The 27,954-nt window shown below is 32.7% G+C and overlaps 2 protein-coding genes across 2 annotated transcripts in view; one reads left to right on the forward strand and one right to left on the reverse strand.

Moving 5' to 3' along the window:
• The window catches only part of LOC114329894 (uncharacterized), a 32,285-nt gene that overhangs the window by 1,603 nt on the left and 2,728 nt on the right, over window positions 1–27,954 (reverse strand). The window contains exons 3-4 of the mRNA XM_050651886.1: window positions 2,263–2,557; window positions 40–320 (exon numbers count right to left, since the gene is read on the reverse strand). Of these exons, the coding sequence (XP_050507843.1) occupies window positions 40–320; window positions 2,263–2,557 (576 nt within the window). The remainder of the gene's footprint in view (window positions 1–39; window positions 321–2,262; window positions 2,558–27,954) is intronic.
• LOC114329903 (carbohydrate sulfotransferase 11-like) lies at window positions 9,426–26,567 on the forward strand. Its single transcript, XM_028279170.2, has 6 exons — window positions 9,426–9,668; window positions 16,565–16,821; window positions 18,858–19,114; window positions 20,621–20,864; window positions 24,991–25,319; window positions 26,319–26,567. The coding sequence occupies exons 2-6, from the start codon at window positions 16,651–16,653 to the stop codon at window positions 26,452–26,454; spliced, it is 1,137 nt and encodes a 378-aa protein (XP_028134971.1). The 5' UTR covers window positions 9,426–9,668; window positions 16,565–16,650; the 3' UTR covers window positions 26,455–26,567.

A 27,954-nucleotide genomic window follows, 5' to 3' on the forward strand; every position in this document is an offset into this window, starting at 1 on the left:
AAGTATTATTAGTAATGTATGAATAATGTAATTTCTTACCTGCAGTATATACTCGCATGAACTAATGCGTTAGACTTCGTATCAGACACATCTAACTCTAATATTGAGTTATCAAAAATATTAGAGATCCGATTTACCAGGAAAAATTTTTTACAGCTACAAGATAAAGTTAGTTTTGTCAAAGCACAGTGAATTTCGAAAGTATCGTCCATAGATATATTCCATCCTTCTGGAAAAATTATAACTACGTCTGTTTTCTTGTTTACTGACAACATTGTTATAAGATCTTCTATTTGATTCTCTAACAATGTAATACAACTCTGAAAAAAAAAACGAAAAGTTGTTTAGTTTTTTTTTTCATTTTATTAAGTGCAAATTTACAATCTACTCCAATTACAACACAGAGTATTTAGCAAATAGTAGCAAAGTCTTGAATCCTGGCATGCTTTGGGCACCATCCATCGATGGTTCTCCAATACACCTAATCAGTTAGGTCCTCTGGCCATGTCCTTTTCAGTCTTCTTCCCACAAGTGGCGGCTGGTAGAGTTGTTGAATAGTTTGACTTTCATGGGCGAAATTTCTTTCTTGGGCTTTGGTTGCCTGTAGTCTAATAACATCTTCGATGAATGGTATCCCAAGGTCATTATGGATAGTTATATTGGAGACGTACCATGGTGCATTCGCTATCATGCCCAGCGTCTTTGATTGAAAAGTTTGCAGTATTTTAGTGTTGCTCGGTTTGCTGCAGCCCCATAACTCTATACCATAACTCCATATCGGCTTTAGTATAATTTTGTATAATTATGTTTAGTTTTTAAAAGTTATTTTTGTCTGTACTTTTGTATGGCGTAGAAGTGTGGATACTAAAAATATAAAACATGAAAAGAATTGAAGCATCGGAAATGTGAATTCATAGACGGATGTTGAAGATACCTTGGACAGCAATAAAAATTAATGAGGAAGTACTCAGGGGGTCAACAAAGATAGATAATTGTTTTAGACACTTAAATACCGGAAAATGTCTTATCTGGGACATATAGTGAAAGGGAAATCGATATAGAATACTACAACTGATCGTTAAAAGCAAAATTGAAGACAGTAGAAGTGTAGGAAGGAAAGAGATTTCTTGATTAAAAAACATTCGTGAATGTACTCAGATATAAAATACAGGACAATTATTCCATGTGGCAGAAGATCGAGAAACCTTCGCAATTGTGATCGGCATCGTCGGATAATTGTCGGATGATGAGAATAATTCTGGGAAACTAAAAACTTAATCCAGAAAACAAAAATAACAACATACAAAACCCTTATACTGCCAGTGCATGGATCGGAAACATGGATCATCTTAAGACATATGAAAATCTCTTGCTTTCAACTCTCAGATATATGGTGATGAAGGCGTAATATCTCTCATAAAGATAAGAAGACTAGGATGTGCAGAACATCTAGTAAAATCACAGCAGAACAACCTTGGTAGACGAATCCTAATATCACAGCCGGTTGGGAAAAGAATAGTTAGGTTAAAACTTAGATGGATGGATGGTGTAGATAAAGATGCTAAAAAATAGGTGCAGCAAACTGGGAACGGTTGGCAATAGATAGGGCTGATTGGCGAAATAGACTTGGGAAGATCGAGAAGTGAAGTCACTCTTGAGTTTATCGAGTACCGCAAAACACAAATCGTTTTAAGAAATGTGATTGTAAATCGTAATTCCCTGCTAATCGTAATTTCATGTCCCAAGCACTTAGATCTATTTTATTGCGATAGATATAACTCAAATTACGATTGGCAGGGATAACCAGACACATGAACTGAAGAGAAGAATCGGTCTTGGGTGGGCAGCATATTATGGAAAATTGAGAGAAACTTTTAAAAGTGAGTTGCCCACGTGCCTAAAGAGAGAGGTCTTGACATACGGAGCAGAAACACTTACTAGTATAGGAGAAGAACAAAGGTAACTGACGTCATCGAAAGGATTGATAGACTAAAATGGAGATGGACAGGACACATGGCCAGAATGACAGATGGGCGATGGACAAAGAGGCTATTGGAATAGAGACCAAGAGAAGACAAGAGAAGCATCGGTCGACCGCCTACAAGATGGACTGACGATTTAATAAGGCTAAATAAAAACTGGATGAGAGCGGCGCAGGATAGACAGGGTTGTAAACAACAAGAGGAGATCTATGTTCAGCAGTGGACTTTTGAGACTGGATGATGAATTGTAAATCAGCGAAGGAACTACATATACACTTACCGTATCACGGTTACTAAGATCTTCGGCTAATAATTTTACATTCGGAAAATCAACAAGAACTCCTTTGTTTTCATCATAAGTTAAAAGTTTTCCAGTAATGGTACATTCAAGACTTTCCAAAAAATTTGGTGTATCCAGCATAACAACTAGATAAGACTCCGAACATTTATCAAATATTAATCTATTACAGTTTCTATTTTCTTGACAGGTGGTTTGATTTGGATAGTACCGAATCTTGTAGATTAATTGTTTAGACGAAGTCCATTTTAGAATAGGTTTAGAACTTTGAAAAACTCTGAAACAATTAGGCAATTAAGTAATGTATAGTATGTTCAATAACAAACTGACGACAATGACAATTTAAAGATGCATTATAAATACTGTTGGCCTTTACTATGGTTTTCTGTGTTTTACGTTTTTGCCTGTAATAGTGCAACTAGTACACTAGAGATATTATCACAATAATAAAATTATCAAAATACTTAACAAAATATACAAAATATTAAACGTCATTTCTTACTTATAAAATACTATATTAACAATGTAAAATCTAACTTTGCATCGGAAGGGGGAAAATATCACAAATATTTTTAGCCATAAAAATTTCAAGAAATTTCACCTAACAGTTATTTTAAATTGAAATTGTTTATCCCAGAAAGCTTTTCTTTTATCTATAACGTTATTATACGTAAACTATTGGGTGTACATGAATTCTGCAATCACAAATTAAAGATAAAATGTTTATATTATCAAATTAAATCATTAAAGATTAAAAAGTTCATGTTAAATATTGTAAAATATTTTAAAATAACAAATTTAAAATAAACATTTAAAATAACTTAGACACATCAATATGTAGGAAATTAAATTTTTTTAAATGTTGAACAGGTGTTGAAATGTTGGCATTTTACACGAATTTAAAAATAACATACAATGTCCTATGAGTCAAATGTAAAAACTCTGAAATTGGGCCAGAAATAATATCTAATGACATTGATATACTTGATGAAGTAGATGATAACTTAAAACAACTAATTTATTAATTAATCCTTTTTTAGATAGCTTAAAAGTCTCGACAACTAATGGCCATTGGCATGATTAGTTCCGTTGATTTCGCAATCAGATTATAGTGTAATGTCTAAGTGTAGTGTGTGTGTTGAGTACATCTCTTGTTACTTAGTAAAGTCGACTTCATTGCCTTTACAAAGAGTCGTTTATTGTATCCAATAGTCTGCGGTCCGCGGTCCCTCAAGTCAGTACCGAGCCTACAAAGATTTAACATTATAAGATTTTATTCAAAAGAGGAGTTAGATAGGGATAGGAATGTATTATGTCTCCATTACTATTTAATGTATATAGTGAAGCTATTTTTGAAGAAGCATTACTATCTCAAAATGAAGGAATAATAATTAACGAAAGATCTATTAACAATGTAAAAATATGCAGATGACACCGTGATTATGGCAAGCTCTGCTGAACAACTCCAATTACTGCTAAACAAAACGAACAGTTTCTGTGAAAAATATGGACTAAAAATGAATATAAAAAAGACCAAATACATGATAATCTATGAAATACATAGAAAACAAATATACAAACAAACACACATTCGGGAAATGTGCCGATCGAAAGAGTTAGCACCACTTACATCCCTAGTGAACCAGGTTTTCTACGTGTTTAGGTGTCCATTTTTGTATTTAACTCAATTTCCTATAAGTTGTCACTTACACCCCTTGCGTTCTAGGGGCCCCAGATTAAGGGTGTGTGTTAGGGGCCTTGTGTTCTAGGGAACTAAGAATAAGAGCTTTGAGATGCTACGTGTTCTCGATATTGCAAAATGGACTTGAAAGCTGGATATTGAAGCAAGAACACAAGATATGCTTAGAATAGCATGGACACAGAAGAAAACTAATACGAAAGATACGAAAGTATTAGTAGAGGAAATGAAGCATTTTGGCTCGCAATTTTTTCGTCCAGCATGGATTTACTTGAAATTTTCACAGAACATGGGGAATAGTCCAAGGATAATTTTCTATATCTTGCCGCTGTACGCTAAACTCTCGGGGGCGGTAATTTTTTATTACATTTTAACCATGGAAGTCGATGTAAAAAGTAATTCTAAGAAAAAAATGTATTTTACATTTTCTTCGTGAAACTAATATTTTTTGAGTTATTCGCGCTTGAAAGTAACAGTTTTTCGATGAAAAAATCGACTTTTTTAGAGGGTTTTTTGAGAATACCTCAAAAAATATGCATTTAATCAAAAAAAACTGTAGATATCAAAATTGTATCTTTTAGAAACACAATCCAAATTCTTTTTCTGTAATATCTTTAAGACCAACACAAACCGAGATACGGCATGTTAAAGTTAGCTGAATTTATCGTCAAATGCATAGTTTGAAATATTTAAAGTAAAATAACGAAAAAACTTTACATTTTTCGAGGAAAACTTAAATAATCTTTTTTCAAGTACCTATACAGTTAGACCTTTCAAAAAATAATAATAAAAAGTTTTAAGCCTGAAAATTAAGCGACTTATGATCAAAAAATATCGGTACCTGCTTTTCTCTATGAAAAAATCAGTGAAAACAACCCCCTAACTACCCTCCTAATTAAAAATTGGTCTTCACCTTTTTGTAATTTCTTTTATGTTTGTATTATACACCCAAGAAGTTTGACCTATTTAAAAGGCCTAATTTTAGAAAAATTGGAGTTTAAAGAAAAATTAATTTTTTTGAGTTTCCCATTTTTCATCTTTTACTTCAAAATATCTCCGAAAATACTGGAGATACGAAAAAAATGATGGACTACTAAATTGTAGCTTTTTAATTACTCAAATTCCCTTGTGCATGGATTTTCATTACAGTGAACAGTTAACAAGATATAGCTGTTTAAAACCTCTATTTACGAGCAAACATCCCCTTATTCGAGCCCTTTAAACCCACCCTAATTAAAAACTAAGGGATCTTACGGAATTTAGTTTACACAGTCGTATAACTCTTCAAAACCCCTACAAAGTCATTTTTGAAAAAACTTTTTATCGCCAAAAATGAAGGAGCTATGTTTATAAAACGATTTTTTTTTCGAAAAATTCACAAAACACAGAATCACAGAACCCGTTCGTATTAGTCCTGTCGCCAGTGGGGGTACAACGGCCTCCTGTATTCAGATGGACTTACCCAAGTTTTTTTTATGTATTTTGACCCGTAGAACACGAATTTTTTGGGTAACAGGTGATCCGGATGTCGATAAGATTGTTATAAACAAAGAACTTGAGGAATTATGTACCAGCGATTTCTCGCAAAACAAAACATTTCTTTGTATTTTTTGGGTCATTCTAAGCAAAAAGTATTCTTACAAATTTTTTCGTAGAATGCATAGTTTTCGAGATAACCGCGGTTGAACTTTCAAAAAATCGAAAAATTGCAATTTTTGAACCCGAATAACTTTTGATTAAAAAATAAAGTAGCAATTCTGCTTACCACATTTAAAAGTTTAAGTCAAATTATATCTGTTTTGATTATTTGCATTGCTAAAAATTAATTTTTTTATTATTAAATAAAGCTATAAACACATAGTGTTTCCCGTGCCTAATACATGCGTTTTAACGCATGCTACGTAGAAATTGCCTCGCTTGCACTTGTAGCTACTCTACCTACTCGTTTGATTTTAAATGGGAAATCATTGAAACCATCAGTCACGCACTAGGTGTTTATAGCTTTGTTTATCAATAAAATAATAAATTTTTAGCAATGCAAATAATCAAAACCGATAGAATTTGACTTGAACTTTCAAATGCAGTAAGCAGAATTGCTATTTTATTTTTTAATCAAAAGTTATTCAGGTTCAAAAATTGCAATTTTTTGAATTTTTGAAAGTTCACCGAGTTTATCTCGAAAACTATGCATCCTGCGAAAAAACTTGCCTGAACATTATCTGCTTACAATGACCCAAAAAATACAAAAAGATGTTTTGTTTTGCGATAAATCGCTGTCATGTAATTTCTCAAGTTCTTTGTCTATAACAATCTTATCGACATCCGGATCAACTGTTACCCAAAAAATTCGTTTTCTACGGGTCAAAATATATAAAAAAAACTTGGGTAAGTCCATCTGAATTAAGGAGGCCGTTGTACCCCCCCTGGCGACAGGACTATATACTGGAAGATGACTTAAAAACTATTTGTATTTGTATTTGTACATATTTGTAAATTCGTATTTTTGTGTAAATAAATGTTTTTGTAATTCTTTAATTCTACTTTTTTTCTGTATAGATCTATTAAAATATCGACTTATAAAACTGTAATGTTATTAAGGGTGGTTTTTAAGGGTTGAAATATTATGCTATTATATCCTAAAGTATAAAACAATTATTATTTAACCAATCATAACCAAATTTTACAAATATTAAAGTTTAAAATGTTTTTATATATGTTTTGACAATAAGGGGTAGTCTACACCCCTAAAAATAATCAACGCCCTTAAGCATGATATAGAATATGAAGTACAGGGTGAAATTATCCTAATCCCAAATTTTTATGTAGATCGATGCAAGCCGAAATTATTCTTTTAGGATAAGTAAATTTTTTATATATAGCTCCATCAAGGGTGGTTTTAAGGGTTGAAATATTATGATAGCATATCTTAAAGCATAAAACAATCATTATGTAACTAATAAGAACCAAATGTTGACAATATTAAAGTTTAAAATGTTATTTTATAATTTTTTCAGCTTGACAGAGATCTGACAGAAAATTTAATTATCTTTGTTTTATTCCTATACGACATTGTTTCAAAATGAATCGTTTTAAAGTTATAAGCAAAGAAAGTAGAAAAAAAAACGAATTGTTTTGAAATTTTTAAATATTTTATTTTTTTTGTAATAATGCTCCTAGTCCGTTCTTTAACGGTAAAATATTGCAAAGCCTCTAAATTTTAAAGAACAGCTTGGATTGACATGAAATTTGGCACACACATAGTTAACAAGTCAAAGAAAAAAAGTGATATTGTGCCGATATGTGCTTTTGCCCCGGGGGTGGTTTGCACCTCCTCTTGTGGGTGAAAAAATATTTGTCCCAAAGTAAGTCCGGAAATGGACAAACTGACTAATTTTAAGTAACTTTTGTTCTATAGAGTTTTTTCACTAGGTCAATACTTTTCGAGTTATTTGGCAGTGAATATGTTTATTTTTTCAACAAAATAACCACGCTTTTAGACGGTTTTTCGCAAATAACTCAAATAATAAGCATTTTGTCGAAAAAACAATTGTAGCAAAAACATAGCCTGCAATGTTTTTAAAAAATGGTGTATATGTATATCACGTCTCTATACCTAGCAGAAGCAGAGTTATAGCTAATTAAAATTAGGTTCGTATTCGTCAAATTTCAAATGGAATACTTTAACGTGAAATAACCAAAAATGAAGCACATTTCGGGGAAAACTCATTACAACGTATTTAAAGTGTTTAAAAAAGCTTCATTTTTGTTTAAAAAAAAATTCTAGCATCAAAAGTAAACAAATTACGCTCAAAATAAAGTTAGTCTCTTTTTTTGGTAAAAAAAATCGGGAAAATCACCCCCTAATTAGTATCTCAAATGAACTTAATCGTTACAACTTCACAAGTTTCTTAACTCGTGTATGTATTGTTTATATGATCTGTAAGTTTCATCAGTTCAAAGTCCTTATTTTTGAAAGGGTTGTAGTTAAAAGGGGTTGAACGAGTCACTGATCACGAATGTATGCAAATTTCGAAACACCAAATCTTAGTCAATTTTTGTCTAACAGAAAAACAAAAAAATACATAATATTCAGAAAAGCAATGCTGACTTTTTTTGTTTTTCGAGATTTTTGGTATCTCTAATAATTTTTAAGTAATTTAGAAAAAAAGGATATTTTTGAAAATTAAAATTTTTAAAAATTTTACTTTAAAACCAAATTTTTTCAAAAATAAGCACTTTGAATCGATGAAACTTGCAGATCATATAAACACAATATAAATAAAATATTTTGTGGAGCGGTAACGATTAATTTCATTTAAGTTACTAATTAGGGGGTGGTCTTCCCGATCTTTTTTTGCCAAAACAAAAGGGACCAACTTTATTTTGAGCGTAACTTGCGTAAAAATGCTAGAAACTTTTTATAAAAACAGAAATAAAGCTTTTTTAAAACACTTTAAAAAAGTTAAAATGGGTTTTCCCCAAAAAGTGCTTAATTTTTTGGATATTTCACTTCGAAATATTCTATTTGAAATTTGGTGAATATGAATCTATTTTTCATTGGCTATAACTCTGTTTCTACGAGGTCCAGAGACCTAACGCTTACTATATTTTTATTATTTTTGCTAAGAACTTTATTTCGACAAAATACTTACTTCTTGAGTTATTTGCGAAAAACCGTCTAAAAATGTAGTTATTTTGTTGAAAAATGAACCTAATCACTCGCAAATAACTCGAAAAGTTTTGACTTGGCGAAAAAGCTCTATAGAACAAAAGTTACTTAAAATCAGTCAGTTTATCCATTTCCGGACTTATTTTGGACATATATTTTGGACATATCACCCCCAAGAGGGGGTGAAAGTCACCCCAGGGCAAAAGCACACATCGGCTTAATATCACTTTTATTCTTTGACATGTAAGCTATGCGTATGCCAAATTTAATATCAATCCAAGCAGTTCTTTAAAATTTAGAGCAAAAACCGTGAAAGAATGTACTATCCGGGTATATTTGAGAAGGAGCATAAGTCAATAATTATTATTAACGTATAAAGTTATCACCTAACTTTATCCGCAAAAATCCGAATGTCACCTCTCACATCCACCTAAAAACAGATCCTTCCTGGGTCTATAGGTACTTAATAAGTTTATGAATATTATAAAGTAATACGAAATAAAATGCGCTTCATTTCAGTTAATATTTTCACGTTATATGATAAGTCTTAAACTGGTGCTTTAATTTCTTGGGGCAGTGTATACGCATCTTTTTGGGGGTGCGCCGAGCGCCTATTCTTATTTCATGAAGTTGCCCGTTTCTAACACAAACAACTGCACCCTTTCCATAAATAAATCCCAACCTCTTCCCGTATTTAATCATAATCAGTGTCGTCATCCTGTCTAGCAATCCGTTACGCGTGTTTCCTCCGTCCTACGGGGTAAAGCGCAGAAGCTATTTTCGTCAACACAATCGACCTGGTTTTCATTGCGCTACCGCTGCACTGCAGTGAACAAACATCCCTCAATGAATACTTCCCGGTTATTCTAGCATTCATTCCTGTGCACTGACAAACATTCCCGTTAAGCAATGGCTTATACGTAAAAATTGATATTATTTCGTTACGGGAAAGCTTTTTTTGGCGCGTGAAAATTTGTGATTGTTTATGGGAGTATCAGAAAAATAACAGCTGTTTATACGGTAAGTGGTAAGTTAATGTAAGAAAATACCGGTCAAAATGACCTACATAGATATATCATTTGGTCAAAAGTCAAAACGAAGTCTTAATTTGTTAAACTATAGTGTACCTATAGTATGTAAATACTTAGTTTATATTGCCTTCATGCATTTTTTCACTTTGCAAAGATATTTACATTTTACAAAAATATAATAAGTACAAATTACATAATTTAAAATAGATATTTTTTTAATCAATATAGTTGATTTAGATCTTTTCCTAAAATTATTTTGACCTGCTTATTTTAATATATATCCATATTATACCAGAGAAATGAGAAAATACAAAATGCTTTTTCCTGACACCCTTTGATAGAGCTATCTAATAACCGCTTTTGATAAATTTGGTGATAACATATAATAAAAATATTATGCGAAAAATTTAACGCCATTTTTTACTTATGAACAATACAGGGTGTTTGGTAATGAATGGGCCATAGTTTAACCTTAAATTCCTGAGGTTAAAATAGGTCGATTTAAGCTAACTTACCTTAGTACGAGAGTTGATAATAACCGAAATACAGGGTGCCAAAGTTAAACTTTTATTTTATTTATTTCTGAATATTTCCTGACAGACATGAGATAACAACACGAAATTTGTTAAGTGGGGTTTTTTGAGAGGAGAAAGCTGAATTCCCCACAAAAAATTATATATTACCCAGAGGGCGTCACATACGTCTTTCAGTGCTCATTTAATACGTTCAATTTTTTTCATCCCCCACTCTACAGAATTTTGAGATAAAATATTTTATTCTCCTATTATTTTCACTTAAAAAAAGGTATACTGCATTCATCTTACTAAATTCAACCGTTTTCGAGATAAACGCGTTTTAAATCTACGATGCAAAGTTCAATTTTTTGCATTTAGTTGTAATTACTAAAAACAATTTGATATATCCTTGTTATACTTGGCAGCAATTATATTGTACACCCTACTAAATTATGTTAAACAACCGTTTCTGGCTAATAATAGTGGCCTATGATGGAAGTAAGTGAATGGTTGACCCTTCCCAAATTCTACGCCACTATTGGAATTGCTATTTTAGTACAATTTTTGGATTCTCTAATACTTTCTATGTAAATTATATACTCTTCATTCGTAACGATAAAGTCATTAGTTTTCGACATATTTGAAGTTAAAAACGAAGGGACATAATACATTAATCAAAATAACTGTGCCGTTTCATTTTTAAGTTCAGATATCTCGAAAACTAATGAGTTTATCTTCATGAAAGAAGACTACATTATTTACATACAAAGTATGTATTGGAGAGTCTAAAAATTATGCTAAAATAGCAGTTCCGTCAGTGGCGTAGAATTTCAGCTCTCGTAGTAGCCATAAAATTTTGATGAAAATAGCAAGCTGAAAATTTGTTAACAGCTTAACGGTGTCTAGTCGGACAAACTTTAATGTACGGGAACACTGGAAAAGGGGAAGTTTTAATTCTGGAACAGGTTACAGGTTTCGAACGTCAGACTACGAAAACGTCCCATGTATTTTGTCGGATAGAACTTACCCCGGATACCCTTTCATTAAACTCTCACGCAAAAATCAGACTGCTATTTACCACCAACATAATTCCAGTCATTTGACATATTCTACGTGTCGGACTTATTAAAATGGCCAACATATCTGTCGGACAAACATTTTTTTCATATATTATAAAAAGTTTGCTTTTGAATAAACTTAAAAACAATCTGCTAGTTTTCACAATCATAAACTTGCCAGGATGACACGTTCCACAATTAAAATCACGTTCCACAATTAAAACTTCTCCTGTTCCAGTGTTCCCATACATCAAAGTTTATCCGACTAGACACCGTTAAGCTATTGCTATTAACAAATTTTCAGCTTGCTATTAATAAACTTTTTTTTGTACGGGAGATCCAGGACTGTAGGATCTACAGCATCTACACTTTGCCAAGTGTATAACTATACACCATTTTTTGAATTTTTTATGGGCTATATTTTTGCTAAGAATATCTCTTTCGATAGAATACTTACTTTTTGAGTTATTTGCAAAAAACCGTCTAAAAACGTGTTTTTTGTTGTTGAAAAATATATATATATATTTACTCGCAAATAACTCGAAAAGTATTACCTTCGTGAAAAAATGCTATAGAACAAAAGTTGCTTAGAATTAGTCAATTTATCCATTCCCGGACTTATTTTGAACGTAGAATTTTTCACCCCCGAGAAGGGGTGAAACTCACCCCCCAGGGCAAAAGCACACATCGTCACAATATCACTTTTCCTCTTTTACATGGTACCTATGTGTAGGCCAAATTTTATGTTAATCCAGGCGGTTCTTTAAAGTTTGGAGCAAAAACCGTGAAACAGTGTAATATAATTTGTTTCAACAATTTAAAATAAATACACTCACCGGCAGAGAAAACGGGCACCCCAAAAAATGGGTCATTTTTAATGTCTTGTATTTCCTAAACCTGATGTCCGATTTAAGTAATTTTTTTAATATGTTATAGCCTTATTCTTTATCAATATCGCTATAATAATATTGTTGCTAGACAGGTACATTGTCATTGTATACAGGGTGTACGAATCAAACTGTGTTTTTTTCTCAAACTTTGGAACAGCCTGTGGAATGTTCTAGCTTTTATAAAATACTGAAATTATAACCAAACTATAGCCTCAGGTTTTCTTAACATTCTGTTTTTTGATTCATTCGCTTATGTTGGATAATAAAAAAGTTAAGCACTTTAACAACTACCCCTGTTTTTCGTTAATACAGGGTGTTTTTAAATAAGTACGGCACACTTTAAGGGGTAATTCTGCATGATAAAATAATGGCAGTTTGCTTTATAAACGTATGCCCGCAAATGCTTCGTTTCCGAGATAGGGGTGTTGAAATTGTTCTTACAAACTGACGATTTATTTATTTCTCTAAAACGGTTTGTGATATGCAAATGAAATTTGGTAGATTTTAAGAGGTAGTTATTGCGCATTTTTTGGCATACAATTAAGAATTTTATATTCACCATTGGCGTGCATACGGGTATAAATATTTTAGATATATCCCGTATGCACGCCAATGGTGAATATAAAATTCTCAATTTTATGCCAAAAAATGCGCAATAACCAGCTCTTAAAAGCTACCAAATTTCATTTGCATATCACAAACCGTTTTAGAGCAATAAATAAATTGTCAGTTTGTAAGAACAATTTCAACACCCCCTATCTCAGAAACGAAGTATTTGCGGGCATAAGTTTATAAAGCAAACTGTCATTATTTTATCATGCAGAATTACCCCTTAAAGCTTGCCGTACTTATTGAAAAACACCCTGTATTGACGAAAAACAGGGGTAGTTGTTAAAGTGCCTAACTTTTTTATTATCCAACATAAGCGAATGAAAAAAAAAACAGAATGTTAAGAAAATATGTGGCTATAGTTGGGTTTTAATTTTAGTATTTTATAAAAGCTAGAACATTCCACAGGGTGTTCCAAAGTTTGAGAAAAAACACAGTTTGATTCGTACACCCTGTATACAATGACAATGTACCTGTCTAGTAACAATATTATTACAGCGATATTGATAAAGAATAAGGCTATAACATATTAAAAAAATTACTTAAATCGGACATCAGGTTTAGGAAATAAAAGACATTAAAAATGACCCATTTTTTGGGGTGCCCGTTTTCTCTGCCGGTGAGTGTATTTATTTTGCAAAATTTTACTTTTCTCTTAAGTTGACTTAAATATTTATGTAATATACTTAATTATAATATCTTACAAAATATAAATATACAAAATAAATTTAGTACAGGAACCGAAGCTTTTCACCTGGCAATTTTTACAGAATGGATCGATGTGCTTGAAATTGTGAGAATAAGTAGTGTATAGTCCAAGGATCAAAATCTATATGATGCAGAAAGGCGCTTTTACCATGGGGGTGGTTGCCACCCCATCTCGGGGGTGGAAATTTTTTATTATATGTTGACTGCAAAAGTTGATAAAAACGTTCATTTTAAGCAAAAAATGTTCTATACATTTTTTTGATAAAATTAATAGTTTTCGATTTATTCGCTACTGAAAGTGTTAGTTTTTATTCGAAAAAATCAATGTTTTCCGATATTATACTCATTTACGATTCACTCAATTTTTGTCGTAGAAAAACTTTTTTCAAACCAAGTTCTTAGAAATTAAATAACCTACAATTTCATATTTTAACGTTTTTTCGTATCTCTGATGCTAATCTTTCTATTCTGAAGAAAATGGCATTTTTTACAAACTATAAAAATTCGTTATTCGCTTTTAACTCCAGTTTTTTTAAAACTAATCACTAATCATTGTAAGCCAGTCAAACTTCTGTAATCTATTAATAATACATAAATAAAGAAGCGTAAATAAAGCCAATGACTAAAAACACTACTAACTTACATTATTATGCTTCCAATTGGATTTCTCCTTTTTTTTTAATATATTGATTTTTTAAACGTAACTTTTTATTTTTTATCCTAGAAAGTTTGTTAAAAAATAATTTTGTAGGTTTTTACAAGATCTATAAGGCTATTAACATGAAATCCTTTTAAAAACCTCAGTCGCAAAAAGAGGTGACTTTGAAAGGGTTGGCAAAGGTGGTTTTTGCATGTCATGTTCTTGGGAATTAAATAAGCTACAATTTTATATTTAAATATTTTTTCGTATCTCTGATGCTAATCTTTCTATTCTGTCTTTCTATTCTGAAGAAAAAGGCATTTTTTACCAAACTACAAAAATTCGTTATTCGCTTTTAACTCCATTTTTTTAAAAACTAATCATTCTAAACCGGTCAAACCTCTAAAACCTATTAATAATACCTAAATAAAGAAGACCAAATAAAGTCAATGACTAATTTTAAGTAGGGAGAAGTTTCCGATCATATTTTCGGTAAAAAAAATAGGGACTGACATTCTTTTTAATACCGGGTGTCCACTTATATTTTCCCCCATTTTAACTGCCTTTAACTTCTAAACGGCTCAAGATAGAAATATGCGGTTTTCGCTAAAATATTTTATTTTAGTGAAAGTTTTGTCTGAATGGATTTAATTTTTTATATCGCTTTCAAATACGAAAAGAAAAATGGCGGATTTTTGAAAAAAACGTTGTTGACTTTTTTTTAATGGAACATCCAGTATATTTTTTTTTAATTGAAAGAAAGGTCATTCATCTATCCAGCGATATAAAGTTTTTCAAAATCGGTTGTCAAATCACTGAGTAATTAATTTTTAAAATGAGAGGTGCAACGTGGATATCACATACCCAAATAACATAACTAAGCGAATTGATGTGATTTCCACATTGCACCTCTCATTTTAAAAATTAGTTGCTCAGTTATTTGACAACCGATTGTAAAAAGATTTATATCGTTAATAGGTTAATGACCGCTTTTTCAAGTTTTTAGGTAAATGACTATTCTTTATATCGCTTTTAAATAAAAAATGGCGGATTTTTGAAAAAAAAACGTTGTTGACTTTTGTTATTGAAACACGCAGTATACTTTTTTGTAGCTTGAAAAAACGGTCATTTACCTATCCAGGGATATAAAAATTTTTAAAATCGGTTGTCAAATGACTGAGCAAATAATTTTTAAAATGAGAGATGCAATGTGAAAATCACATAACATAATATCATTTTGCTTAGTTATGTTATTTAGGTATGTGATATCCACGTTGCACCGCTCAATTAAAAAATTAATTACTCAGTGAGTTGACAACCGATTTTGAAAAACTTTATATCGCTGGATAGGTGAATGACTTTTCTTTCAATTTACAGGAAAATATACTGGGTGTTCCATTAAAAAAAAAGTCAACAACGTTTTTTTTCCAAAAATCCGCCATTTTTTTTCGTATTTGAAAGTGATATAAAAAAGTAAATACATTCAGACAAAACTTTTACTAAAATAAAACATTTCAGCGAAAACCGCATTTTTCTATCTTAAGCCGTTTAGAAGTTATAGGCAGTTAAAATGGGGGAAAATATAAGTGGACACCCGGTATAAGTCACTTATCTTTTTTAGCTAGAGACTATTTTTTTATTCCTAGAGATAGACATTTTTAAATACTTTAAATTAGTTTAAACAAGTTATCCTCGAAAATGCATAGTTTTCCCGTCTTTTGACTTTGAAACTACAATATTTAGTATTTGACGAAGAATGGCTAATATATAATAAAGTATACCTCGATTACTATTGGTCTTAAGAAAATTAAAAAAACGGTTTTGTTTATTTTTTCAAAAGGTACATTTTTGTTAAGAAAAGTAGTTTTGATAAAACGAAAACTTTCGATAGCGAATAAATCGAAAAATATTAATTTTATCAAAAAAATGTATAGACAGTTCTTTGCTTAGAATGAATGTTTTTACCTACTTTTGCGGTCAAAATAAAATAAAAAATTTCCACCCCCAAGATGGGGTGGCAAGCACCCCCATGGTAAAAGCGCCTTTTGGCATGATATAGATTTTGATCGTTGGACTGTCTACTACTTATTCTCAAATTTTCAAGTAAATCGATCCATTCTGTAAAAATTGCGAGGTTTTGACCTATTTTAAGCTTCATTACTTGGACTAATTTTACAAAAAAACTTATTTTTTATTTCACAATCAATTCTATACATGTTCACCTTCCCTGAATTATGCTTATTATTTTTACAATTACTTTTCTTGACTTAAAAGTAATTACAAATATATTTTAAAGGAATTAATTGTTATACACTTTTGAAGTTGTATCAGCCGAGTGTCTGACGAAGCAGGGATAATGAAATGACGTCATAACACTTTATTGATACTGATTCAAATATGAGAGGTTGACGAAGCTCCTGCGGCAATATAGAATTATTTATTTATATGTTGTTATGTCTTTCTAGAATATTACTATGACTGACGCGCAATTTCCAGTGAACAAATACCTGATGATTGCTTTGGACTTGGACTACAGGAGCTGACTGATAATATGAGACTGAAACGACGAAGAAGAGCTCAAGTGAGTGGATGGAGAGTGATGCGAAGATGTGTTATATTTTTTACTGCGATATGTGTAATACCAGTTTTATTAGTACTGATGGTAGCGACTGATCGTTACTTACAACCAGTAAGGCGACAAACACAATACATGCACCGGCAGGTAAGATTCTTGAAGGTCATTCAATATCATTAGTAGTCTCTTTGGTATGTGCTCTCTACTATAAATACATATAGATATTATAAACCCCAAACCAACCGTTTCTATTTTCACCCCCACCTACTGTCCAATCACAACCCAAACCGTTTATACTGGAAGACTTTAACCAGTATTATACGGCCAGTATTATACTAGGCAACTGGTGACGCCACCAAGTTACTCCACCAGTGACTCATTACGTCACGGGGCATTTAAGTAAATGAGACCTACTAGACTACGGTAACTGGTTGCGCCACCAGTTGCCCATATCGGCCACCAGTTGCCCATAATATTTTGTGTGCTTCAATTTGGTGGAGCCACTAGTTGCGCCACCAGTTGCGCCACTAGTTGCGTCACCAGTTACCTAGTCTAATAATGGCCTTTACAGCACAGTTTACCAGTTTACTCTGGGGCTTCGCAGATTCAGACGCAAACGGAGACGCACTAGAAGCATGGGCTGAAACGAGCCTTCGTCTTCAATTGTCATCTCCGCGACGGAGGTCGGCAATCATCCTAACTATGTGGACCTTAAAGACAGCTGCCCTGAAATAAGTGGTCCCACATTAATCCATGATCCTAAACTTCCACCATATTTTCAAAGCAAAGCTTGGAAAAGACAATATAACTCGGATTTGTTTTTCAAATACTAACCTCGATGATCGATGTACCATAGTAGTATATGGCTCCCTACCAAAAACTCGTCCAACCAACCAACCAAAACATATACCAATTGGTATCTTTCTAATTGTCAGACCACAAGCTATTTCATTCAGAAGAAGATTAACTGGGAAAAGTAGCAAACTTTGCATACTGTGCTACTAAGATTGCTAGATTTTGAGGTGTTACGTCTTGAACCAAAATTATAAAAATACGAAAAATTTGTAGTGTTAATAGAAAATGTATCTAGAAAAGCTATCACCAGGGGATGTAGAAAACAATATGTTCCTGAGATGTTCAGCGACTCCAAAGAACTAATGAGAACATACGAAAACCTTAATGCAACTGACCCTTTTAGAGAAGAAATGGTTGACTACACCATCAACAGTCCTACACATAGCTGACTCAAGCCAGAAAGGTAAGAGAGGTCGAAACCATGAAACAAATGGACATGTCATATAGTAGCAAAGTAGCATGAAATCTTGCTAAAAATCTTAACGGTGATCCTAAAGAACATAACGCACCTTTGAAACCACAATAAAATCACCATAAAACACAACTATAACACGTGCTGTATAGTTATTTGTAAGGTGGCTATTAATGTAAGTAATGTGCAAGTATGCAACCCATCAGCACGCTGTACCGAGTTATACAACAGATTTTAATATAGTACTACGCCACTGAAAGAGTGCGACGTGCTAAGAGAAATCTGGCAACGCTGCCTTATACTCAACTCTCCCTCTCTCTTACCTATCAGTTTCGGCTCGCTGTATTGCTCAGTGTCGGCCTAGCAGTTTTCGAAGATGGAGGTTCCTGTGATAGGTTGCTGTGATATGTTTTTTACCTATTGACATGCATCGTCAGTTCATACCCGTTCAACATGTTCGCAAATGGTGTAGAAAATTCAGTGAAGGCCGAACGAAATTCACGATGAAGGTCGGAGCGGAAGGCCTTCAGATTCATCGTGAATTTCTGTTCAGCCTTCTCTGAATTCTCTACACCATTTGCCAAGCTGTTGAAACAGATATGCACTTTTAACCATAAACTTCGTTGAACTGACTATGAATGTCGATAGGTAAAACCTATTTTGCATTTAAAAAACGTATCACAGCATTAATTTCACATTGATTGTAACAGTCACCGTGACTTCCATATTCTAAGGCTGCTAGGCCGACGCTGAGCAACGCAAGGTGGCGAATGTGGTAAAGTGAGAGAGAGGGAGAGTTGATGTGTAAGGCAGTGTTGCCAGATTTCTTCCAGCACGTCCCAGTCTTTCTTAGAAACCTTTTGTTACAAATGAGCCCCGTATAAGAAAACTGTTAAATAATTTGTTGATATTTTAGGTAAACGAAGTTGGAAAAATACAAACCGGATCGCTTCTAAACAAAAATATGTCACTCATCGCTAAACGCCTCGAAAATCGAAAACGACATATGAAAAATATGTGCAAATTATTGGGCCTAGATCGACCAGGAAACGATTCGTTGCACAAACCAAATTCTTGGGAGTTTTTAGTAGACAATAAGCACCACCTTATCTGGTGCAATGTGTTTAAGGCTGCCAGCACTTCCTGGATGTATAATTTTAACATATTGGCTGGGTAAGAGGAAATTACTTATTAGTTACAATAGAATTAAATATAGAGGCTTTAGTTTCGATAGATTCGAATACAGTGGAACCCCGATAAGTCGGCCCCCGATAACCCGGAAGTCTGGCTAACCCGGACCGATTTTCATCAGACAAACATATCAACAATATAAATGTATGTAATATAATATTTGAGAGATATTGTGTATTTGTGTAATTTGAACTATACGATAGTAAAAATGACTCATGTCACACGGCGGCAGAGCGACGTTCATTTTCTCGGATTATCGAAAACAACAGGCACCTGTATTCCTTTATTTATTTGAAACTGTCTTAGCATTGTTCAAAAAAGACTAAAAGACTATTTAAAAAAATATTTTTTAAACAATAATGGTCTTAGTCTCCACTGTTCTTAAATAACATAACATTGTTCCGATTGTGACTGTACTGTGTGTACTACAGTCGTATTTTTCGCAGATAGGTTTGTGTTTACGTGTTATTTTGTCTAGGCATGAGTTTTTTCCAAGAAATGACCAATTCTCTATACTCTATACAACTATACGTAATTTAGATGCGTACTGTGCATATATATTTCATGTTATTTCAATTATGATGACGTTTATCTGTAAGTATACCGTATTTTATTAATTTCTACCATATTCTCCGGCTAACCCGGATTTTCGATAACCCGGATCGGCCGCGCTCCCGATAAATCCGAGTTATCGAGTTTCCACTGTAGTTTTTTTTCATTTTTTACGGTTCTTCACTTGTTCTTTCCAATCCCTCGGTCCTATCTCTTCCATGTCAGTCCGGAAGGCATTAAATCACTTCCTTCGTGGTCTCCTTCTTCCCGTCTTCCCCTTTTCTCCTGCTTGCAAAACTCTTAGGACGTTTCGTTCTTTTGACATTCGTAACACATGTTACAACTATCTATCTCCCTGTGTCTTGATTTTCTGCGTTATTATGGGTCTCTTATAAATCTCCATTAGCAACAATGGTCTCTCTAACTTTCTTTCTACTTTCTGATTCACTGTCCAAGTTTCACATGCGAACACTATTCTAGTGTTTCATAAGTTCGAATTTGGCTGCCATGGACATGTTTTTGCCTTCAACAGTGCGTTTAATTATACTACAGCTTTGCTACCTTCCAACAACTGGTTTAAGTCTGTTGTCTTCTGTTCAGAATCATGCCGCTTGTCTAAATCTTGACTTCTCCCTCAATTAGAGTTGTAGAGCCAAGGAAGAAGAAAAAGAATGTTTAAATCGTCTACATTGGTCTTATTAGGTTTTAATGGTTTTAATTTTGGTAAGTGACTTCTTTGGAAACTCTATAGCGTCTACACAGGATGGGACATGGCAAATTTTTGGGCAAAATATAAAAAAAATAACTGGGTTTCACATATGGCATTTGGGACAATAAGCCAATTGACTACAGGACGACCGAAGAAAAGAACCAGGATGAATTGTATAGATATTCTGAAAACTTTACATTTATAATAATAATTATTTTTGATTTTAGATATAGCCCAAAGTTTTTAAAGAAGAGCAAATTAGTACCTATGACGTTGGCCAGACAGAAGTATCCTCGTCCATCACTTAAGGATCTTCGAAAGGCTTTTAACACTTCCATATCGTTTTTAATAGCTCGGCACCCTTTAGAAAGACTTCTTTCGGCTTACCGAGACAAGCTTCAGTATGCGCTGCCTCACACGCACCACAAGAAATTAGGAAACGAGATTATCATGAAGTATAGATATAAGAAAGTAAGTGAAATAATCTGTTTACTGCATATTTAGTGATGTTAGAAGAGAATATTCTCGAGAATATTCGCGGCCAGAAAATTCTCTCGAGAATATTCTCGGCAAAATTTTGCTATATTTTCAAAAACCGAAACTGAAATAAAACTAGAAAATGGTCAAATTATTATAATTTAAAAAATATGTAGGTATATTGTTTTTTCCAATCCCATGAACCACTAGCAAGGGTGTTGACAGGGTCAATATTTATTGTTTTGGTGCAATATTAACGTGCAAATATTTAGAATGGTGTTCGTGTTCATTAAAGCAGAGAAGAACAAGTTGAGGAAACTGAGTTTGTAGATAATTTTAGCAACTTTAAAATATGGTGATGAGTCGGCTGAAATAATGGCAGATTTGGCACTTTCTCGGTCTAAGGAGGGATTTTTTGAAAAACCATGCGTTGTAAAATCAATTGAAAAACTAGACTTAATCATATGGTGAAAAGGTACATGTTTCAGAACAAAATTAACTAAAACAGTAGTTGATATATTATTAAGCATGCTTTCATCCAGTGCAGCGACTGAAAGAAGTTTCAGTACTTATGGTTTTTTTATCCACTCTCTTAAAGAAACCGGCTCACTTCTGAACGGGCTCGTAACTTTTATTGCTCACAATTTAAAATTGTTAGACGTAGACCAACCCATGACTGAGCTGACCACTCGTAAAAAACAAAATCCCATAACTCATCAGTACATTGAAATGCAGATTATAGATAACTATGATAAGCTAATGATAGAAATAGATTCTGAATCTAAGGTATCATCTCTTATCATACCACATCGATTATTTGCTGTTAAGAAGAAAATTTCATTTTTTTATCAAAGAAATTTTGTGTTTTCTGTTGTTTTTGTATTTTTTATATACCAAGAACACTGTGCTTTCGTCTCATAATTTTGTATATAAGATCATGATTTTTAAAACCCTATTTTTCATATTCAACAATATTCTTAAGTGCGTCATGGGGTTCATTCTCAGAAAATTCTCCATATCGAGAATATTCTCGAGAATATTCTCCGATTTTTCATTCTCGAGAATTTTCCACACTATGCATATTATAGGATCACTTTAGTTTTTATTGCTCTCTGTTTTTTAAAAATTTATTTAATTCCACAAATTTTGGTTTCTACGGAATTCGAGGTATTTCTTTGAATGATTGCTTCCAATCTTACTTGGATAATAGGAAACAACTGGTTAGAGCAAATGATACTGAGTCTAGTCTCAAAACATCTAGACATCACTAATTTAAAAATCGATGGGAAAATTTTTCTTTTTGCTGATGATACCAGTATCACTTGGAGCAACTCAACTATTGCAACTCTTCATGCAACTATAACTTCCGATTCGCTTACAATAAAACCTGATCTGACTCTAATTTACTCTCTTTTAACGTGGATAAGACAGTAGCATTATCCTATAAAGGTGTTCTACTTCAACCCTTGCTTCTTCTTCTTCTTCAGTTTATTGGCCTCCACCTACTTGGGTATTTGGCCAGCTCATCGTCTCGGAACAAGGGAAAAATCCCTTATTCACTTACAATTTGGAGTTAGTACATTGTACAATTTGTTTTTTCTTCTTCATCTTTTTCTTCTTCTTCTTTAGTTAACTAGAAATTTTGGTTGGTGTGGGACAAACATGACAAGATAAAAAAAAATTTCACGCTAGGGGCAACCTCTCTTTCCTTGTCTAAGGGGGCAACTGTCTATCAATACACAATCTTCTTTTTCTTCTTTAATTTAGGAGAAATTTTGAGTTGCATGGGACAAATACAAAAACTTAACTTTTTTTTTTCAACGACATTAAACTTTTTTCTCTCGAGGGCAACTGCCGACTACTACACAATATTATTCTTCTACTTCTTTTTAAGTTTACTGGCAATTTTGAGTTGGCATGGGACAAATTCAACAAAGACACAAACTTTGCTCTCAGGAGCAACTGCCGACCATTACACAATCTTATTCTTCTACTTCTTTTTTAGTTTACTGGCAATTTTGAGTTGGCATGGGACAAATTCAACAAAGACACAAACTTTGCTCTCAGGAGCAACTGCCGACCATTACACAATATTATTCTTCTACTTTTTTTTTTTGAGTTTACTGGCAATTTTGAGTTGGCATGGGACAAATATAACAAGATACAAACTTTTTTCTCTCAGGGGTAACTGCCGACCATTACACAATCTTATTCTTCTATATCTTATTTACAGGCAATTTTGAGTTGGCATGGAATAAATACAACAAAGGCACAAACTTCTCTTATACAGGGCAACACCCGACCATTACACAATCCCATGTTGTTGCCTCAGATAGGTATAGTGAAAGACCCAGGTGATTACAGAATGTTTATATAGAAACAAAAGATTATATTATTCGGTTATACGAATTATATTTTCACGTGTACTTTTGACATATTTTTCAAATTATTTATAATATATTCATTTATGTTATTAATTTATTTTCAATATTTTACTTTCCTCATAACTTAATTTTGTGTATATTCAAAAAATGTATTAAAAGTTTAATAAGAACCAACTGCGGTTTATAAAGAAGGATTGAAAGGGATATGGGTGTTGGGCACCCATTTTTAGCTAATTCATTATATAAATCAAAATTTTGCACAGTATTAATAGGGCATTCAAGAATCACATGTTGTAAATCTGCTAATTGACCACATTCACAATAAGGATGTTCTACTATCCCCATTTTAAATAGGTGATTTGGAACCAAACAGTGACCTGTACGCATTCTGATAATAGTTGTTATATGTCTTCTATCTATGTAAGGAACATTGAGATACCAAGGAAGATTCCTTCCACTCTTTTTTAAATTCATCCCAGTACATTTTTTTAAAAAAGGGAAAATAGTCATCTTTCTCCACCTTTATGTTTACTGGACAATTGAGACAACGACCTACATTAGCAAGTGAATCAGTTTAATATTTCCTAATACTCCGGAATGCCCTGGGATCCATGCAATGATAATATCTAAATTAATATTTTTTGCTTCTAATATAAGTCTTTTTGTCATTCCTGAACAACCATTTACTACCTTTAAAGTTTTGTTATTAATTATCTGGATAGCACTTTGAGAATCTGTAAAAATGATAGCTTTGTTAATATTTTTTTCTATGCAAATTGATACTGCTTTATTTATTGCGATTATTTCAGCATTACAAATTTGAATATGGCTAAATAACTAGGCAGAAAAATTATACTCTAAGGATGGGATATGTACACCCATACCTGAAGTATTTAATATGGGATCCACTGAACCATCAGTGTAAATCCATGTATATGTATGATATTTTTCACAAAATTCATTATAAAACTTTTGTTGACTATAAATTTCTGTTTTGGTAACTTTAGATGATATAATAATAACCCTTGCTTCTTAATGACAGCCAAATCACTAGCCGATTGTGTAAAATTTCTTAGTATTTTTTTAGACAACAACCTCAAATGATCCCTTCATATCGATTTGTTAAGTAAGAAACTCGCCTCAGCTTGCTATGCTATAAGATCTGTTTCGAAGGAAATCAATTTAGCATCTTCTAAAATAACATATTTTTCTTTGTTCGAGTCTGATCTTCGATATGGTTTTCCATTTTGGGGTTCTAGTACAGCTGCTCAATCTGATGCTATTTTTAAATTACAAAAAAGAGCAATAAGATGTATCTGTTTGGCATCAGAAGAACAACACATTGCAGAAGATACTTCAAAGATAACGGAATTTTAACCCTTCCATGTTTATATATTTTATAAACTGTTTGCTTAATTTGTAAACACCTACATGTCTTTCCACCAAGGTCTCGTCAAGACTACTCCACCAGAAATTCAACGTTTGATGTCTATTTACCGATCCCGTTTAATGAGTTAGTAAAGAAATCTATATTATATTCCGCAAAAAACTATACAACCATCTCCCTTTACAAATTAAATCTGCAACATCTTTCTTCAAGTTCTGTAAAATGACAAAATCCTATCTATCTAAAAGACCATATTATTCAGTAGAAGAGTTTCTTAATGACTAACTAAGAAATTACAGTAATGTGCAAGTAACTAAAGTATCTATATGTTTCTTTTTTATATTTTCAGAACAAAAAATTGTCTCCAACTCAAAGATCACCGACATTCTCGGAATTCGTGGAATATTTAGTAGACTCGGTTAAAAATAGAGAACAATTAGACATGCATTGGGCACCCATTGTAGAATTTTGCACTCCCTGCATGTTTAATTTCCAAGTGATAGCACATGCAGAAACACTACAAGAAGATCAAATGTATTTAATCAAAATAGCGAAACTAGAACACCTTATTCAACCGGAATGGAAAAACGCTGGAAGAGGGGCTACGCAAAATCAAATCGGTAGATATTATTCAGAACTGACAAGGTCTCAGATATTTCAACTTTACCACATCTACAGGTAATTATTAATATAGTTCTTTATAATGTAGTATTGATAGTAATATTATCCGATTATCTTCATACTTTTGTTATTGAGAACTACCTCCTTGAACTTCTTAGGTCAATTTCCCAGTTCCATTTCAGTGTTGTAATTATTTTAACTGCATCAGTAACACAAGATTTTCTCCTAACTATTTGATTTAAAACTCTGTCTCTGAGGGATATATTCAAAACCTCTCCATTGATCTCTGTGCCACTTGTATCTTATTGATTACTTTTCTGGTAAGGGTCAATGTTTCTACTCCATAATATGTTAAAACTGAGAGTACACCTTGGTCACAGATCTCCCTTTCAAGCACATTGGAATATCTGATCTAAAGCCTTCCCTCAGTTTTCCATAAGCTACCCATGACAGTCCTATTATCCTGTTTAACTCTGTTGTTTGATTGTCTCTTCCTATCTTATTCTCGTGACCCAGATTGTTCAATTTGCCTGCCATTAGTTGAAATTGTTTTGGCCAGTACAAGTTTGGTCATGTATTGTGTTTTGGAGAAGTTAATTTTAAGGCCAACTTGTGTACAAGAGCTCAGAAGGTCTTGAAGAAGTTGGGAGGCATGATCTACCTGGTCTGCAATAAGGGCTATGTCATCTGTAAACCTCAAGTTGTCCAGAAACTCCCCATTTATGGAAACTGCAATATCTTCTCAATTATTGTATCTCATAGCAATCTATAATTAAGTGGTGAATACAGTTGAGTCCCTGAATCTTTACCCGTGCGTCATCATTTAAAGCATACGAAATAAGTCGATGATATGTCGGAAATTGAAATTTACTAAACGCAACAGCAAGTCACTTACTGTCACTTGCTGTTGCGTTTAGTAAATTTCCATTTTCCGACTTATCATTGACTTATTTTGTATGCTTTAAATGATGACGCACGGGTAAAGATTCAGGGACTCAACTGTAGTTTAGAATATCCATAGTTATAATATAAAATAAATTTATTGAAATGTTTCAGATATGATTTTGAATTATTCAACTACTCCTTACATGGATATCTAGAGTATGGCATACCCGACAATGATCCATCCTCACTGCTGGCTGCCATTAGCATGAAAGATTTTCAACAAAATGATTTACCCAAAGTATATTAAAACAACAAGTTTTAAAGATCCGTCTCAAGCTTGATCAATTTTAAAAAAATTGTGATAATTAGTTGATAGGTTGTTTTGCCTTTTTGGAATAATAAAAATAGATTTGTAACTCACTATTTTATTTATTACAAATATTTTCTGCATTTTATTATCTATTTTTCAGCAATCGCCTAAGAAGTGTGTCAGTGAACAAAAAAAAATTGAAAGTCTCAGTTTCTCTGCTATAACTTGCACCCAACACACTGAAGAGTTGGGCATTACTTAACATGTATGAAAACTCAAAGAAAAAACACTGTTTTTTATTGTTTCTGTCTAGCAATGATCTTATAAAGTGTGCGGTTTGAAAGGTATAAGCCATGGAAAAAATAGCCAAATATATTACCCACACGATACATAGATAAATGTAGAATATACATTACACTATTTCTAAATAACAGTAAGATGAAAACATTAAAAATGGAAGGCAGGTGGTTTTGGAAGGGATGTTGACAGGGCTAAATCCACCATCGGATAAAGGGTATCAGATATAAATTATGGATTATAGTTATAGTCCAAGTAATGAAGCTTAAAATAGTACAAAACCTCGCAATTTTTACAGAATGGATCGACTTGCTTGAAAATTTGAGAATAAGTTATGGATAGCCCAAGGATCAAAATCTATAAATACGATGCCGAAAGGCGCTTTTACCATGGGGGTGGTTGCCACCCCATCTCGGGGGTGTAAATTTGTTATTATATTTTGACTGCAAAAGTTGATAAATACATTCATTCTAAACAAAAACCGTTCTATACATTTTTTTGATAAAATTAATAGTTTTCGATTTATTCGCTATCGAAAGTGTTAGTTTTATATCGAAAAAATCAATGTTTTTAATAAGTTTTCTGCTAATAACTCCAAAAGTTTTCGTTTTATCAAAACAACTTTACTTAACAAAAATGTACCTTTTGAAAAAATAAACAAAACTGGTTGTTTTAATGTTCTTTAAGACCAATAGTAATCGAGCTATACTTTATTATATGTTAGCTCTTCTTCGTAAAATGCTAAATATTGTAGTTTCAAAGTCAAAAGATGGGAAAACTATGCATTTTTCGAGGATAACTTTGTGGAAACTAATTTAAGATATTTAAAAATATCTATCTCCAGAAATAAAAAAGTATCTAGCTCAAAAATTAAGTGACTTATAATGAAAATAATGTCAGTCACTATTTTTTTTTCAGCGAAAAAGTGATCGGGAGCAACCCCCTAATCACCATCCTAATTAAAACTAGTCATTGACCTTATTTGGTCTTCTTTATTTATGTATTATTAATAGGTTCTAGAAGTTTGACCGGCTTAGAGTGATTAGTTTAAAATGGAGTTAAAACCAAGTAACGAATTTTTGTAGTTTGCCTTTTCTTCAGTATAGAAAGATTAGCGTCAGCAATACGAAAAAATGTTTAAATATGAGATTGTAGCTTATTTAATTTCCAAGATCATTGTTTGCAAAAAATTTTTTTACG

This window comes from Diabrotica virgifera, chromosome 5 (genome assembly GCF_917563875.1).
Source record: "Diabrotica virgifera virgifera chromosome 5, PGI_DIABVI_V3a".
Lineage (NCBI taxonomy): Eukaryota > Metazoa > Arthropoda > Insecta > Coleoptera > Chrysomelidae > Diabrotica > Diabrotica virgifera.